General features: G+C 39.1%; 1 protein-coding gene across 5 annotated transcripts in view; it reads right to left on the reverse strand.

The window, feature by feature from the left end:
* The window catches only part of SCAF8 (SR-related CTD associated factor 8), a 156,827-nt gene extending 141,523 nt beyond the window's left edge, over positions 1-15,304 (reverse strand). For 3 of the 5 annotated variants that reach the window (XM_015620706.3, XM_015620707.3, XM_015620705.3), the window contains exon 1: positions 14,855-15,304. In XM_015620706.3, the coding sequence (XP_015476192.1) occupies positions 14,855-14,884 (30 nt within the window). In that variant the 5' untranslated portion in view covers positions 14,885-15,304. Of the gene's footprint in view, positions 1-12,497; positions 12,589-14,854 lie in introns of those variants that run through there. The other 2 variants (XM_033512738.1, XM_033512737.1) reach the window with 2 other exon arrangements.
* Between the last annotated feature and the right edge of the window lie 773 nt (positions 15,305-16,077).

The raw sequence follows: 16,077 nt of genomic DNA on the forward strand, positions 1-16,077 counted from the left end.
ACTGGTGACTGGCTGCCAGCTGGATGCAGCCCCACTCACCACCACTCTCTGGGCCCACCCATCCAGCCAGTTCCTAAACCAGCAAAGAGTGCTCCTGTCCAAGCTGTGGGCTGACAGCTTTTCCAGAAGTATTCTGTGGGAGAAAGTGAGTTTTACAGGTCACTGTAAAACTTCAGCTTCTAGTTACTCACAGGTAATTAACAAAATGTAATCACTCATCCTGGCTACTGGCTGGATGTTGTACAATTACAGCTAAACTACAGCACCAGAAACTTTTTGTTTATATTCTGTTTCTTAGAAGAGTCATTTTGGGTATTCCTGGTCAGCATTCTCAAGCCCAAAACACTAATTAGTAAAAGCAATTTACAGGTACACGAGCAAATGTGAAATCAGCCTAGATTCAAGAAGCCAATCTTGCCAATCCAAAAACAGTCCCAGATGGGATTGGCACAGGAGCTCCTCCACCTAGAACGCAGCTCCTGTAAGGAGAGAGAACCACTGACTCACACAGACTCACAGGGACCACAACTGACCAGGCTATCAGATTTGAAATAATCTGGGCCCTAATGGGGCAGTTCAAATTATCAAGGAAGCCACTATGCAGTTCTGGGAAACCATCAAGAATTACATTCAACTGACTCTTAGACATTAGCTGTGCAGAGTCAGGTATCATCTTACCATCACTTATTAGGAATATGTCAAAAGCCAACAGGATAACATGGGCTGCTGCCAACATCCCAATACTTTATTCCAGGTAGAAAAGAGGCAAATTGAGCATTAAGGATTGATAATTCAAGGGGGAAAGGTGGTGGTGGAAGGGAAGCAATAAAAAAAGTAAAACGGTACTTCTGTAGAGAGAGGCTTTTCAGACAATGGATACATCTGTTACAAATTTTAACAGCCATTTAAAAAACACACAGATCCCAAATTTAATACCTGGAAGAAGCCAAGAAAATAAATAACTCTTCAAAAATTATTTTACCTTGTCTTCAAGAAGCTTTTAATTTACTACAAAACATTTCCTTCTGAAAAGTTTATTCACCTGGAAAGACTGGTGATTGTCCCAGAGATCATCCTGCAAGTGTATCAATTGCACCTCAATGCTGAGGCTGCATTTGATCCCACTGTCTATCTCATCAAAAAAAAATTAATTAAATAGTATCAATCCCAGTGTGGACATCTGCTAGACACCACTTCATACTGGTCTCCATTTGAACACTGTAGTCATTAACTACAACTCTTTGGGTACTGACATCCAGCCAGCTCCTTAGCCATCAATCAATCCATCAAGCCCATTTTCTCATACTGCAAGGCTGACTAGAGAAACAAGACTTGATTGCCTCTCTAGTAATGAAAACTCCTGTTTTTCATCCAGCATAGATGATTCTTTTAAGACATTTGGAATTTGAAGAATAAGGAGTTAAAGACACATGTATTATTTTAAAAATCTGTGTTTATATCCTAGCTTAATTTTTCCTGTATGCCCTTTCCTAAAGATGTTTAACTAAACCAGTTTGCTCTCTAAGACCACTGCCTTAGTTTTGTAAGACACTCATGCTCATTTACAGAAGATAACTGCTTAACCTTACATAAAAGATGTCTTTAAATAAACCAGAAAAAAAACCCTAAAAAATATCATGGCTAAATAGCAAAATCAAGGAAACTCTCTGAAATAAAATGATACACTTTAGAAATTCAGTCGTAATATTCAAAGGGATGGGGAGGAGTGGGAGTGACCATAAACTCTGGTTGGTAATGTACATGCAAAAGATAGTGCAATCAGGTTTGAGAAACAAACAGGAGAAAGCATGAAAATGAAACACTGTAATCTTCAAGTGCCAGATAAAACCAGAAGTTTCAGAGGTTTTGAAACAGGCTAGTTCATGTGTACAAGCTGGAACAAAGAAAGGGAGTAGCCCATAAGTAAATTTCAATAACCATGCTTTTAGAGCTGAGCTACCATATGATTCTGTGAATTATGGAAAAAACCTTCTATTTCCTAGCCACTTACTGCTTAAAAATTAAAGATTAAAATTCTACAGAATGGGGAGGGGGAGAACAAGAGGGGATGAGGCAAGAATTACACAATCAATAAGTCACAAGGAGTCTGACTGTACTGGTAAGGTAAACCATTTTCAAACTGTTACCTCAGGTTTTGAAAAAACAAGTGTTAAATAATTAAGTTACAAAGAGCATTAATGAATGATTCTTGTATGATCTTTTGGGAATAATCTTATTTTCCTCTGACAAAAAATACATAGTCAAAGTAAAGAGAATACTTCCAAGTTACTGTAAAAAATGCCAGTGTTTTTTTCAAGACAGCACACTTAACAGTAGCATACATTTGATTTCAATGTCAATGAACACCTAATGATCTTACAGCTTATTCTAGAAAGCCATGGACAAGACTATACTGCCTGCCTCAAGCATTCTAGATGACTGAACATGCTCAGCTCTAAACACATTGCCAACAATACAGGAAACTACAGAATACAAATGAACATTAATCTTCTTAACCCATATAAGCTAAAGAAAACACCAGATAAAATTTACAATGAATTTGTGTGGGGGGAAGTTGTTTCACTGGTTTCCTGTACTGCAATTCCATCCAACCATGTCCTGCACACACTGGCACTTTGATAATTAGGTGGGGGACAATCAATAAACCTTTGATAGAAATATGCATGTTTAATTAAATGCTGAATATAAATCACAGGAAAACCTTACAGGGAAGACCTGAATCCGAATGGCACTTCAGGGACAAAATGAGTCGACAAAGATATACTTGCTACAAATCCTAATCTGTCTCAATGAAAGCAATTCCCAGGGTCATGTTCTTGCAAAGTAACAATCAGATGACACCCAAATGTCCATGTAAAGCACGTAACAGCTTATTACACAGATAGCATTAGAAGACTTAAAGATGATCAAAGTAATAGTGCTAAAAGTGGTTTCTAAGACTCTCTCTTTCTTACAGAAATGTACATCTGTGTATCAGGACCAGGCCAGAAATTAAAGCTAGTTAATTATATTCACAATTCTGCATTTTCCTCTATCTGATAAAACATTTTAATGATTTGTATAGCAAAAAGTAATGACAGGAAGAGCTAAGACACTACATACAAGGCAATATTCCAGTGTACATAAGGGGTAACACCAGTGTTAATATTCCTTTTCCCCAATATAATTTTAAATAAACCAAGTCCTCTTTCCAAACTTTGAAGAAAAAAATACAGGTTTGCTCGAAGATCTAATGAGCTGTATGAATTATATGTTGGGATTGGGGGAAATGCAATAGATCAGGTTGATACCATATATAAAGCAGTGAATTTCTGCTCTGTATTTTTTTCTTTAATTATGTTAAGAAAAGTTATCTTCAAGAAAAGGCCTACTGAAAGTCAAGAAATTTATTAGCTTATTTCAAATTTTCATCATTCATTATTGCAAATAGTTTTATCATTACAATCATATTAAAATTGGTACTTAAAATGAAATCTACTGTAAATACCTGTAAAAAGCAAACTCTACTGCACACAGCTGTAGTTTACAAGGCAGTACTACATGCTGCTAAGCTACAGCCTAAAGCATCTCAAGTGAAGACCAGACATCATGCACATGAACTTACATCCCCCAAGGATGGGCAGTTGCTTACAGAACAAGTTACTACACACATCCATAGAAGCCAATGGCACACTGCACTTCTAGAAAGCCCAGCACTGAATTCCAACATCTTTCAGTGCTCTTATTCAATAGGCAAAAGAGCCAGACAGCTGTTCTTGTACAAAAATTTTTAATAAAAAATAGAAATAAATACTAACTTCATAAAAATTTTAAAAGCTTCATAAATAATATATCCCTTTTTTTATACCTCTGCCACATCCTATAAAGACAAGAAAAGCAGTCCAGGAAATAATTTTTCATATAATTTTTCCATAATTTTAGAAGGTTTGAATGCTGCGAACAACTCTAGTCTCATGAGATACAAAGGAACAGATATTCACACAGACAAATCTCTGTAACACGGATACAGCAGCTAAGGGAATAAACATTTTGATGCTGATACATCCATCTGTTAAGTATGAGATTATGACCAGTGTGAGGGATATCAGTTACAAATCTCTCTACAGAAATATTTTTAGAATTTTCTCGGGCTGCTACTAGGGGATAACATTAAAAGAACATCAAATAATGACACGACCATAACCAGATATCATATATACTAACAAGTATTTGCATTTCAATGCAAAAAAAACCCCAAAATAAATACTTAGAAGTCATGCCAAACACATAGTATCTTAATAAATTAGGTTAATTTATTTCATATTTCAATAGCATTAAAATAAATCAAATCCAACTGGAAATACAGAAAACAGTCACTGAATCATTACTAAATGTTAATATCACCACACTGTGAAGAACAAGAAAAGACTATTGTCATTTATTGGTTTAGAAAAAAGGACACTTATCAACAAATTTGTAAGTTCCACTTTCCACACTCTCCTGAAATTTAATTTCTTGGAAAAGTTACTCAAATTGCATGCCCTCATCTCTCAGTGAGTAGGATTTTATGCCATGTAGAAACTACCTATGAGAACTGTTATTTAAAGCCCGTCAGCACTTCATTACCCTCAGTGCTGCATAAAAATGTTAAAATTTATACCATAGATGTGCATGCAGGATGACCAGAATGGCAGATTCTCCTTTCAGCATAAGGTATTTCAGTTTGGAGGAAAAAAAAAAAAAAAAAAAATCTGTTTTTTCAGTTATCAACCAAGATGAGTCGCCAAAATTCAACATTAAAGAAGTACAGGATGAGCAGGTTGCAACACAGCAGCAACTACCTTAATACAACTGTTTTCAAAAACAAAGTGCATGACACATGGTTTTAATTAAAAAATATAAAATAATAGCAAATTTTCTTGATATCTAAGTGTATGTTCCTTAAAACAAAATTTGAAAGCAACCAAGGACACTCACACAAAAAACTCAGCCCTTCCCAAAACATCAGTTGCATTATACACTACTGTCTGTGTTTAAAGAGGACATTTAAATATTCATGCCAACTACTGTACAAGCAACTAGGTGAAGTAAGATGCAAAGGTAATACTGCAGTCCCTCCAGCCCATCAGATACCGGCATAAGAAGTCAGGTGTTACCACCACTGCATTTGTGTAGTGCTTTTCCTACTTCTTTTAAGGAAACACAATTGTGACTTTCAAGTTTACTTGAAACAATTTGAGATGGAATGACAAAATTCCATTTTAGTTTTGACATACTTGAGCCACCAGCCCATTTACAATTTTCTTTAAACCCTTGCCATTACTCCTTTCAAAAAAAGTTTCTAAGTTCTCTTGATACAGTCTGCTTTGTACAAATTTGAACATAAAACTGGAATTTAAAGAAACCACCAGGATTTGGCTCCACTTTCCTGAACTCCACACAACTGCAAAACAGATGCTTACGTCAGATAGTCTCTAGAACATACTCCATTTGCTCTTAGCCATTTATAGGAAATAAAACACATTTCCCCTTTTTCTCTTCATAGTAACTTGGGGTGTATGCTGCATGAGAACAAAAAGCCTAGAAAGACCTAAATGGACCAAAATAAATAGGTAGGTAAGAGTGAGCACTTCAGCAACACCTGAACTAGTGATGACAGAAAGGAAGAATTGATTAAAAGATCCAGACAAGAGTATCACACAAGAAAACAAGAAAAATAATGGAAGCATTTCACTTAATGCAATTTTCTCATCTTTCCTGACATATGGCTAATTTCTATCATTAACATTTTATCATTATTCTATCTAGCTAATTCTAGACCAAGAGGAAAACAGATCACCTTCTGTCACAATGCCAGTCTTAAAAGATTTCCAGATGTGAGCTTGAGGGCTGCCCATACTGGAGAAGTACCCTCTGTCCCTGTTCCAAGGCACTAGTTTGGTAAAGTGTGGCATAACACAGAGTTAAAAGAGAAGCCTAACTACAATCACACTTCACAATTCTGAGATATGAAATATAGGAACAGATCTTAAACATTTTGAAAATCAGACTCACACATTTTCTCTGCCAACTGTTTTTAGAGCCCATGACAAAAACTGTCTTCTTGTGTTGATTTCAAAAGATCTCCTTGGATATAGTTTTAAACCCCTGCATTCACAATGAAACATAATGATTCAAAATGAAAAAAATAATCACAGTTTGTACTGGATTGGATTTCTCCAACCAATATATTTGTCATATAAATAGTCTTCATTTACTGTTAAGTACTTAAATGCTCCACTCTTGTGAAAATTAAGAAGCAAGTGGTTACTACTGCATATGTGGCAACCAAGTTATGAAGATAAATATGTTATCTGAAGCTATTCCTTTTCATGTGAACCGGCTTTGTTTTGTTAATATCTACAGGAGATTCGGTATTCTGAAAGACTTTGACTCGATTTAATCAGGTCTTTTCACTGGGTTCCAACAATCTGGTTAATATATTCTAAGCCCTTTGGACTTACCCTCTGAAAAAGCCAAAAACATTTATAAGTATGATTATCTCTCTTTTTAAAACTGCAATCACATCACCAGCAAAATATTAGAATTGTATTTTTATCTATTGTACTAATTTCTAAATTATGCACTGAGAGCTCCATAAAGTCCTGCCAAAAGGCCAATATTTTTAAACCAAGAGTTTTATAGCAAGGGCAATTTACAGTATCTTGCACTTTAGAGAAAAAACAAACTACAGAATAACAGGGCTGGAAAACAAAGAATGAACATAATTAATTCTACTTAAGTTTTTGAAAGTAACTAATAAATACTGAAGATGGAGAACAAAATAAAAAGCAGGGAAACCCTTACCACTCGACTCTAAACTAATTATTTGGAAACACTAGACTGAACCATGCAGGATGATGGATCTTCTAAATTACCTTTCCCAAAAATGCGTGCTATTTCAATAATACATTCCAATTCAAATATATAAGACAGCTATTCACTTCCTTGCATAAAGGCAGTGCACCTTGTTCAGCTGTTATAATTTTTTATGAAGCACTATTTACTTCAATATCTCAAAACTAATGTTATAAACAGTACCTTATAATAAACAAGCTCAAGGCTACAAAAATAGGTGGCTTCAACCTTTCAGGTGTTGTAACCCTCCACTGTTTTACTGCTCAGCCACCATCCACACAAACCACCATTCTTTGCTACTACCTCCTCCTGGATCACAGCTCTGCCACTGTTCTTTGAGGAACATTTTCTCTTGTGCCTTCATTTTAAATGGGAACCAGAACACTCTTTGCCACCCCTCAAAACCATCAACAGCAAACACCTTAAAAAAAGTGCCAAGCCTCACCTTCCACACATGTAGTTTAGTAAATTAAACGTGCCCTATATTTCTGACAGGCAAAGCATCAGCCCCCCATTCATATAGCCAAGGACAGAAGAAAAGAACAATCTTGTGCAATCAAAAACTCTACCCAGTAAAACCAGCTAAGTTGTTTAGGCAAACTCTCGCAAAAAGAAATGGAAACAAAATGATAAGTTGTTGTATACCCATAGTAGTCACTTTTGTACAAATGCCATCTCACTTCCCAAAAGTCTAACAGCAATAACAGCAGATTATTACAAGAAATATACATTTCTGGTAGGGATCAATCTGATAAAGAGAGAGTTAAGGTGACAATGCACTTATTTCTTCTTACTTCCTCCAAATGTTAACAATTAATTTTAAATTCTGTTTATAAACATGTCTTATTTTGCTCAGTACATATGACAAGAATAGGTAAAATGTGTACTAGTACAGCAGTAATTGGACACCATGTTTTTGCCTTAAAGAACACATACCCTGAAGTGTAGAAGCAGCTCCTGAGCAAGGTTAACAGAATTACCTACCCAACTACTGCTGTTGTCAGTGCTCCCCAAGAAATACTGCTCCAAAGTAGCTCCAAAGAAGTGAAGAAATGGAAGAATTGAAATACACATGCAACTTACAAGAAGTTCTGAACAGGAACAAGGACTAATATTGTTTTGATCACTTTTCAGAAGGTGTTTTTATTTTTGAACTTTCAAAACCAAGCTCACTGAACTCTGGATGCACATATGAACAGCCAATAATACACCACTGTCCCAGGCCTCACGATGGAGTTACACCAGTAGCTGTGGTGGTCACAAATGTGAGCAATAACCAAGGCTGAAGGAGCCACTCAGGATGAATTTTTTGGTGGCTGTCCAAAAGTAAAATGATGAACCAATTTTACGGACAAGAAAATAGAAGACCTCTTCCCAAGTGAAAAACTATTTTTATGGGAGTAATTTAAGTACCTTGAAGTATTTCTAAACCTGCCTTATCAAGAACTTTTATTCTGAATGGCTTTTTTTTTCCCGTTAGAAAGCCACCTGGATTATCAGACTCCGTTTCTACAACTGCCATAGGAAAACAGACTATTGGTCATAGAATGGTTTGGGTTGAAAGAGAATTTAAAGGTCATCTAGCTCAAATCTCCCTGTTATGGGCAGGAACAATTTCCACTATCCCAGGTTGCTCTAAGTTAGTTGTATCTATCTTGGCCTGGAACACTTCCAAGGATGGGGCATGACTCAAATAGTGGCAAATTCAAACAAGACTTGTTAAGATAATTTCAAGTACTCTGTCAAAGACTGTAGCCCCAGGTATAATCTTGGTAAGCAGGTGACAATCAAAGGATCTGAAGTTATAAGAGTTCAGAAGGGCATTTGTTTAAAACTGCAAAACGGCTCACTGCTCTCTAAAGGAGCAGCAAGTTGGGTTCAATACCTGTAACTATCCAGAAAGAGTTTGCAGAATCTGGAGATCTACACAACTGCTCCAGGCTCATAAGGATCTGATCTAGATCACAGTTTAAGAACAAATTTAAAGTCTACGTATCTAAGACTGAAAACCTATCAATGTCTGTCCTATACTATTTCACTAACGAAATGAAATCCTTGAGCAAGACATGCACCAAAATAAAACCAAACCCTAACATTTTGAGCCTTTAATACACACTTGGATGAGCATGTCTTTACAAGGCCAGAAGTCAAGGTTCTGTGGCAAATGAAAATCAAAGGTCAGATCAGTCTTTGAAAGTGTGATATTAAAACTGCAAATATTTATTCAGCACACATGGAGACATTTAACCAGGTGAACATCAATTTAATATTTACTGTATCTTGAAGAGAAAAGGACTTTCCTTCCCTACAATCTTTAAAAAAAATCATTGAGAGTCAGCAAAGTTCAACTCTTGCTGGGAAACAACAGAGTAAAATACTTACTTTTACTCATTAGGAGCAATGACACTGCTCCTAATGTTCCTGACAGTAAACAGGAAACTAACAAATTCTTACATATTTTGTTGCATGTTAAGGGAATTCATATAAATATTGACAATTTTATTTGAGAAACACTATGGAATTATACAGCAAAAAAAAAATGGAAGATATTTTTAACATCCACCCCAGTGGTTAAGAATGAAAAACAGAAACAACTTTTCAGATGTACGAAGGCCTGCATACAGATACACGTATCACTTTTTCTTCTGACAAAAGACAAAAGTAAACCAGAAGCTTACACTCCAATTTGCTACAATAAAATTTACAAGTATCAGACCATAAAAGGTCTATCAGATGAACAAAAAAGAAGAAAGCTTTAAACTTATCAAGCTGCAGAGTCCTTCTAACAGCAGTGGATACGAAAGAAGGTCATACTCTTTTTTTATGGCAAGTAAAATATAGTGACAGAGAAAACAGATACAGGTTTTGTCACTGTCACAGCAGCTAGGAAAAAAATCCTGCAGGTGTTTCAGGTGCTTTAACCAACATGAAACATGCAGAGAATTCAAGAAAAATTCTCCTTGAAAGGGAGTAGCTTTTGAGACTTTTCACAGTTCTTTAACATAACCGCTAGTATCTGCTTGTACTAATCAAAGACTTGGCTGCTCATTTTATAAAGTATCCCTTTTCTCCCCACTTTGCCCAGCTATTCAGCATCAATCTCTACTTAGCATCCTCATAAGGCATACCATTTAGCTTTTTTTAGTGTCAACTGGCATTCTTTCATGAAAAACCCGCCTCGTTGACTTAGAATATGCCATTTAAATAAAGCAGTCTGAAATAGAATATTTAGTTTAGCCTTCTGTATGTTTATGCACCCATACTCCAATGCTCGGTATTTAAAATGTGGGTCATTTCCAAGGGTCACAATTGGTTTGAAATTGTAGACCACTGAACTGTTCCTCACTGACCCTTAAAATATACCTTCCAAAGAATTGTCATGATAAAGGTGGCCAACATAAAATGAAGTGCAAATGAAGTACAGAGACAACAGCATTATCAGTAAATGATCAGTATCTGCTATGTCCCTACCACTGATCAACTTCAGAATGACAAGTGACCCCAAAAGCAGCAATAGGTACTTTATGTATCATCTTACTTGACTCCCAAAAGCATTATGCACACCAAAAGCTCAGTATACTTTATGATGAACTATGCAAAGACAATAATTTCCATTGCCAGTAACAGCTGAACACCAACCTAGCAATGCTGCAGAAGTTTCAGTTATGACTCTCACACCCTAGAAAAGGCACAGGAACCCACATCACTCTTTAAACAGACAGTAATCACTGCTTTAACCTCACAGGACTTTACGTGCATCCCACTTGATGACCACTCCAAGTCTCCATCATAACACTTAGTTTTCTATTCAGTTCCCTTGTACTTGAAAGTATCAGCACCCAACTGCACAGACAAGAGATACTGAGCTTCTCATACAAGACATGCTCAAATGAACAAGGCATTTCTGAAAGGAATCAGAAGACACATGACTTTCTTCTTCCTGAGTTTCGAGGGATCAGCTTTACCTTATTCTATCTTTTTTAAAATATACTTGTCCTTTTCTCAGCTTTTCTCAACTGCCTATCCAATGTCCAATCCAATGTCAGGCATTGTCTGACAAATACAAATACAGCTGAAATTTGTGGCACTGGATGATAACAACTATTGTGCATTGGATTCAACAATGTAAATTCCAAATCTAGATATACTGTCTAACTCTCCTGAGTAGATTTTACCATTACTAAACCTTCTAAATGGCTGTAAATCGAAGATGCAAGGACCAGTCTCAGCAACTCAAAATGAAAACAATATTAAGTGATTTGACCAAAGCATACATAGCTTATGCAGGAGATATTTTTGCTTTGTTTTTAAAGAGAATGCAAAACCAAAAATATCTATAACCATCATGAACAGCAAGACTTGATGAAGCTCATACATGAAGAGATGTGTGCCTGTAAAGATATTGATAAACTTTAAATTATTAGAAATTCTATGTTTAATTGAACCAGATCAATTAATTACTATTGCAGTTTTTAAAGAAATAAATATCTAAGTTGAATTTGCTCTGTCTTTTCAAGATTCCTATTATTTCATTCTTACAGATACAGCTAATATGCCTAAACAAAGCATAACTTCAAATATTCAGTTTGTGTTGTACTTAAAAATGAATTTGCGATCTCTGTTCCCCCTAAAATAAATTACAATCCTGTGGCTATTTATGTGACCATAAAACTATTTACATATTTATCTTAACATAGAAATAAATTTTAAAATACTTAAATATGTTTTAGAATTAAAACATCCTTGCCACTGCAAAAAGGACAAGTATTGCAAGAAAACTCTGCGGAATATAGCACTCAAAACGAACTTCAAGTACAGTACCTGAAAGCAATGTGACAGCTAGAGTTGATTATGACAGCAGGACTTTAACACCGAGCTGACTATATAACAAATACTGAATTATAATTATATATATCTGCAATAAAATCATTGTCATCTGAGCACTGGAACTGCAAGGATACACATGTGCCTCCAGTGAATTTCAATTTTTCTTTAACAAATACATTTTAGACAGCATATACAGAATTGGAAACATTTCAGTCATTTTCTGCTGTCAAGACCTGTTCTTGAATCTGACTTTGTGCTTTTGTGAAAAACTCAGGGCCTGAAATGAGGCCTGGAGGAAAATGGCTCTGCAGTGGTAAGCCTTCATGGTGCCAACTGTAACAAATTACAAACTCTGTGGTACAAAACATTGCCAATTACCTCAACACTATACTAAGTCAGTTGTATATTACTGAAATTTTCAGTTGCCAAGCAGTTTTAACCAAATAGGAAAATGTCAACCATTACATGAAAACAATACTGAGCATGTTTTATTTAGGAGCTTGATTATTTCTCAGCTTTAAATTTACCTTTCCCATGACCTGAAATGTTAGGGCTAATTTTATATATACAACTAGGTACAGGACAGACAGTGCTACATATCACCATTAGACATTGAACAGCTTTCTGCAATAGCTGTCATTACTTCCAGTAGCTACTGTTCAAATAAACTTGAAATTCTTCTTTCTAATCAAACTAATGACAACCCTATTCTAAGCACTTCAATATCGAATGCCATATAGGATAGCTACAATACAAGATATTGCTCAACTCACATACAATTCTGGAGTTACCAGATGATGAAACCAGTTAGATGGATAGCTGCCTTTATTTTAGCTTCACTGCAGAACCCAAACACAACTCCTTCCTTTAAAAAACCAAAAAAAAAAAAATCAACCCCAGAAGTACCAAACCTGCAGACTGAGAGTTTAAATGTATTGGAATGCTCCTTCTAAAGCATCATCTATTTTTTTTACCAACATAAAATGTTGCAATATTATTAACTGAATGCAAACTGTACAAGAGTATGGTAAAAGGTTTTATACAATTTATTCTGTCCTATCTGCTGCTAAATTTAATTTACATCTATTTTAAGCCAAAAAAATCTAAAATAGGACTCAGACATCAGTTCTGGAGTTTAACATGACCTTAAAACAAAATATAAACAAAGAACAGGATTTTACAAGTGAAGAACCAGTATTTTGTAAATTAATCAAAACCATTTAAGAAAAGCAATATATAGACTCATACACTTTAGCTAATTCAAACATTTAGTGATCATTTCACAACTCTAAATTGCAAAGTGTGTATAGGTAAACTCAACCACAGAAAATGACAGAAAGTTAAATTAAAGTTCAGTTCTGCATTGGGTACAGAGGTATTAAGAGTGGCTAGCAATGACACTTGGGATTCTTTAACTGTGGCAAGTCTGGTACCATTTACTTACAGGAAAAGAGTTTGTTTAGTCATGGCATCTTTAATGACACTGTCAGATCTTCTGCATTTTCTTTTCCAATAACCCACTATCTACCATTTTTTAAGCATTTAGAAAATTTAAGGCATAATCTAAAGCTCTCCTCTTCAACACAGTTGCCACCTTAAGTCTCACTTATTTTTACAGAACTTATACCCAAGTGCTCAGCAAGTCAGTCAGAAGCTGTTTTTCGACGTGAAGAGGAAGACTTCTGCTCCTACTGATAGATATATAGAAGGAAAATATTCTGAACAACTTATGTTCTTCTGTTCTTATGACCAGATTCTTCCTTTTCCCTACATAACAATATAGCACATGTACGAATCAAAAAATAAAATAGGAATAAAAGTTTATAGTGCTTATTTTTCTTCTAGTGGCCACAATGTGCTTTTTCCTATTTAAGAACTGAAATTGCGTAAAGTGCAACACCTAGAACTGCACACCGGTTAGAGCTGCACAACTGCTCCTGAGTTACTGGAGAGTACCTGCTCATTTTAAATCTATCTTACTGTGCTTGTAGAAACAACAACATGGTTGCCACACTGTTCCACCACAGGTCAAATTAAACCGCATTACTTAAAACCATTAAAACCGTACTACATCCCTGCTGGGGCCAGCCGAGAGGGCAACTGGGAGCTTCAGTATGTGAGCAGTCTGTAGAAGTATACATTGTAACGAGAGCTGATACTTTCTAAAGTCAATATAAGTTAAAAACTACTTTGTAAAATGTAGGACTTCCTAAGAAAAATATGTATTTGTTTTTCTTGCTCGTACATTAACTACAAGATACAAATGATACTCTCACAATGAGAGCAACAAAGCAGAGCTGCCACAAGAACCATCTTGCGATAAAATAAACATTAGCTCTCAGCACAAAAGAGAAGCCAGGTGCAGTATGAACACTTCAGCCTATATGTGTATGTGTTCTTGGGTGCCATAGCCCACTCTCTGCACAGTCCTCCAGCTAAGGATCTGAGCTCTGTGTAGCATGTAGGGAATGTCTGGTTCCATCCTGACTACTTGGATATACTACTCTTTAACACGGAGACGAACCTCCAATGCCTTTGTATTCCTCTCCCCAGATTTAAAGCTTAGCTGCACGAGATGCTAAAAGTGAGCGCTGGCGGGGTTCGCATACACATGTAATTAGCGAAGAGGAAGAGGGTGGCAGGGAAGACGAGGGAAGACGTGGAAGGGCACAGACCCCGTGCCCGGCGAGCCTGGACTCCCCCCGCCGCAGCCTCCTCGGCCGCTGAGCGAAGTTGGCCGGGCATCACCCGCTCGACTGCAGGCCAGGCGCAGGGAAGAGACCTCTTTCACCTCCTCCTCTTCCTCCAGCCCGCCGCCAGATCTATTCTTCCCCTTCAGCCGCCCCCAGCCTCACGGCGGAAGAAGCTGGGGGGGAGGGGGACGTCTCCATTACCCTCTCCACCCTCCCGCTTTCCAGGGACGGCGACAACGGCCCTTTCCCGCCCGACGCGGGGAGAAGCCCTGGACCGGCCTGCGGGAGAGCGCTCCCGCACCCCTGGGCCCCCCGGGGCTCTCCCAGTTCCCGCAGCCTCCCCGCTGCGAGGAGGGGGCAGGGAAGGCGCCGGGCCCTGGGGCCCCGCCCGCTCCCCGGCCCTGAGGAGGGGAGGCCGCCGGCAGGGGGTTACACACCTCGCTGTTAAAGGCTTTCACAGCCTCCATGTCGCGGCGGAGGCGGGAGCCAGGCGGCTTCTCTCCGCTGATGGCGGCCGGGCCGGGCCGGGCCGGGCCGGGCGGGGGCAAGTCTCGGTCCGTGCGTGCGTGCGCTCCTCGCTCAGGGGCCGCCTGGCCTTCTCTCCATGGCGGGTGGCGCAGGGGGCGGGCGCGGGGGGACGCGGGCCCCTCTCGTTTCCGTCTCCTCCTCGCCCCGCTTCCCGCCCGGCGGCACCGGCGTTCCCTTCCCTCCCTCCCGCGCTGGTCTCCGGGCGGCCGCGCCGGCAGGAGATGGAGGAACAACGCGCGGCGGCTGCGGCGCGGGCGCCAATATGGCGGACGCGCGGGGGCTCCTCGCAGCGCAGCGCCGGAGCGGCGCAGGCGGCTACAGCGCCCCCTGCCGGGCAGCGCCCGCACAGCCGCCCGCGCGCTGCCGGGATGGCGCCGGGTCCGCCCCGCCCGCTCTCCTCCCTCTCCAGGAGCGGGCGGGAAGGAAAGGGTTACGGGAACGAGGTGTTCGGCGCCGCCGAATTTCGTCACCGGGGGGCAAAGCCAGGAGTTCTTGGGACACCGTTTTCGCCGTTTCCGGATCCCCCAACCGTTGCCTCCCGGCGCCCGGCTCGCTGAGTCTCCTTCTCCACGCTGCAAGGCCCGCCGGCGAAACCGGGAACGGCATGCAGGCTTGAAAAAAAGGCAATGGAAAAAAGAATCAGCGAGGCGTAGGAGGGCTAAAAAATTCATAACTCGATAAGCCCACAAGCAATCATTACTATTTATCAAGAGGAAAGGAGAAAACCCAGACAATCGTAATGCAAATCAGTCACAAACCCCGGTGCACTTACCGCATGAATATTATAACTCAAGAACTCCACACCAGAAAGTCTCCAAACCCATCACCAGGCATTAAGGCATTTCTGTTTGACTATCCAGGGCGTATTGCCAGGTTTGGATAGGGTTCACTTCCCCATGCCCCCACCACCATGCCAGACCGGCAGAGCACTTGCCTCTCCCTGAAGCACAAACACCTCGCTTAGCTGAGAAATCCCAGCAGGAGCAGCTCTGTCAAACAGGAGGACTTACTTCCAGGGCATAGATTTTTGCTCCCTCAAACACAAAACCACCACATGACTCACCTTTGCCAGGAAGGTTATCAGAAGCACTGTACATGAAAACATAGGTTTGTCCTGCTGTTTTTCCCTGCT

The sequence above is a fragment of the Parus major genome, chromosome 3, assembly GCF_001522545.3.
Source record: "Parus major isolate Abel chromosome 3, Parus_major1.1, whole genome shotgun sequence".
NCBI lineage: Eukaryota > Metazoa > Chordata > Aves > Passeriformes > Paridae > Parus > Parus major.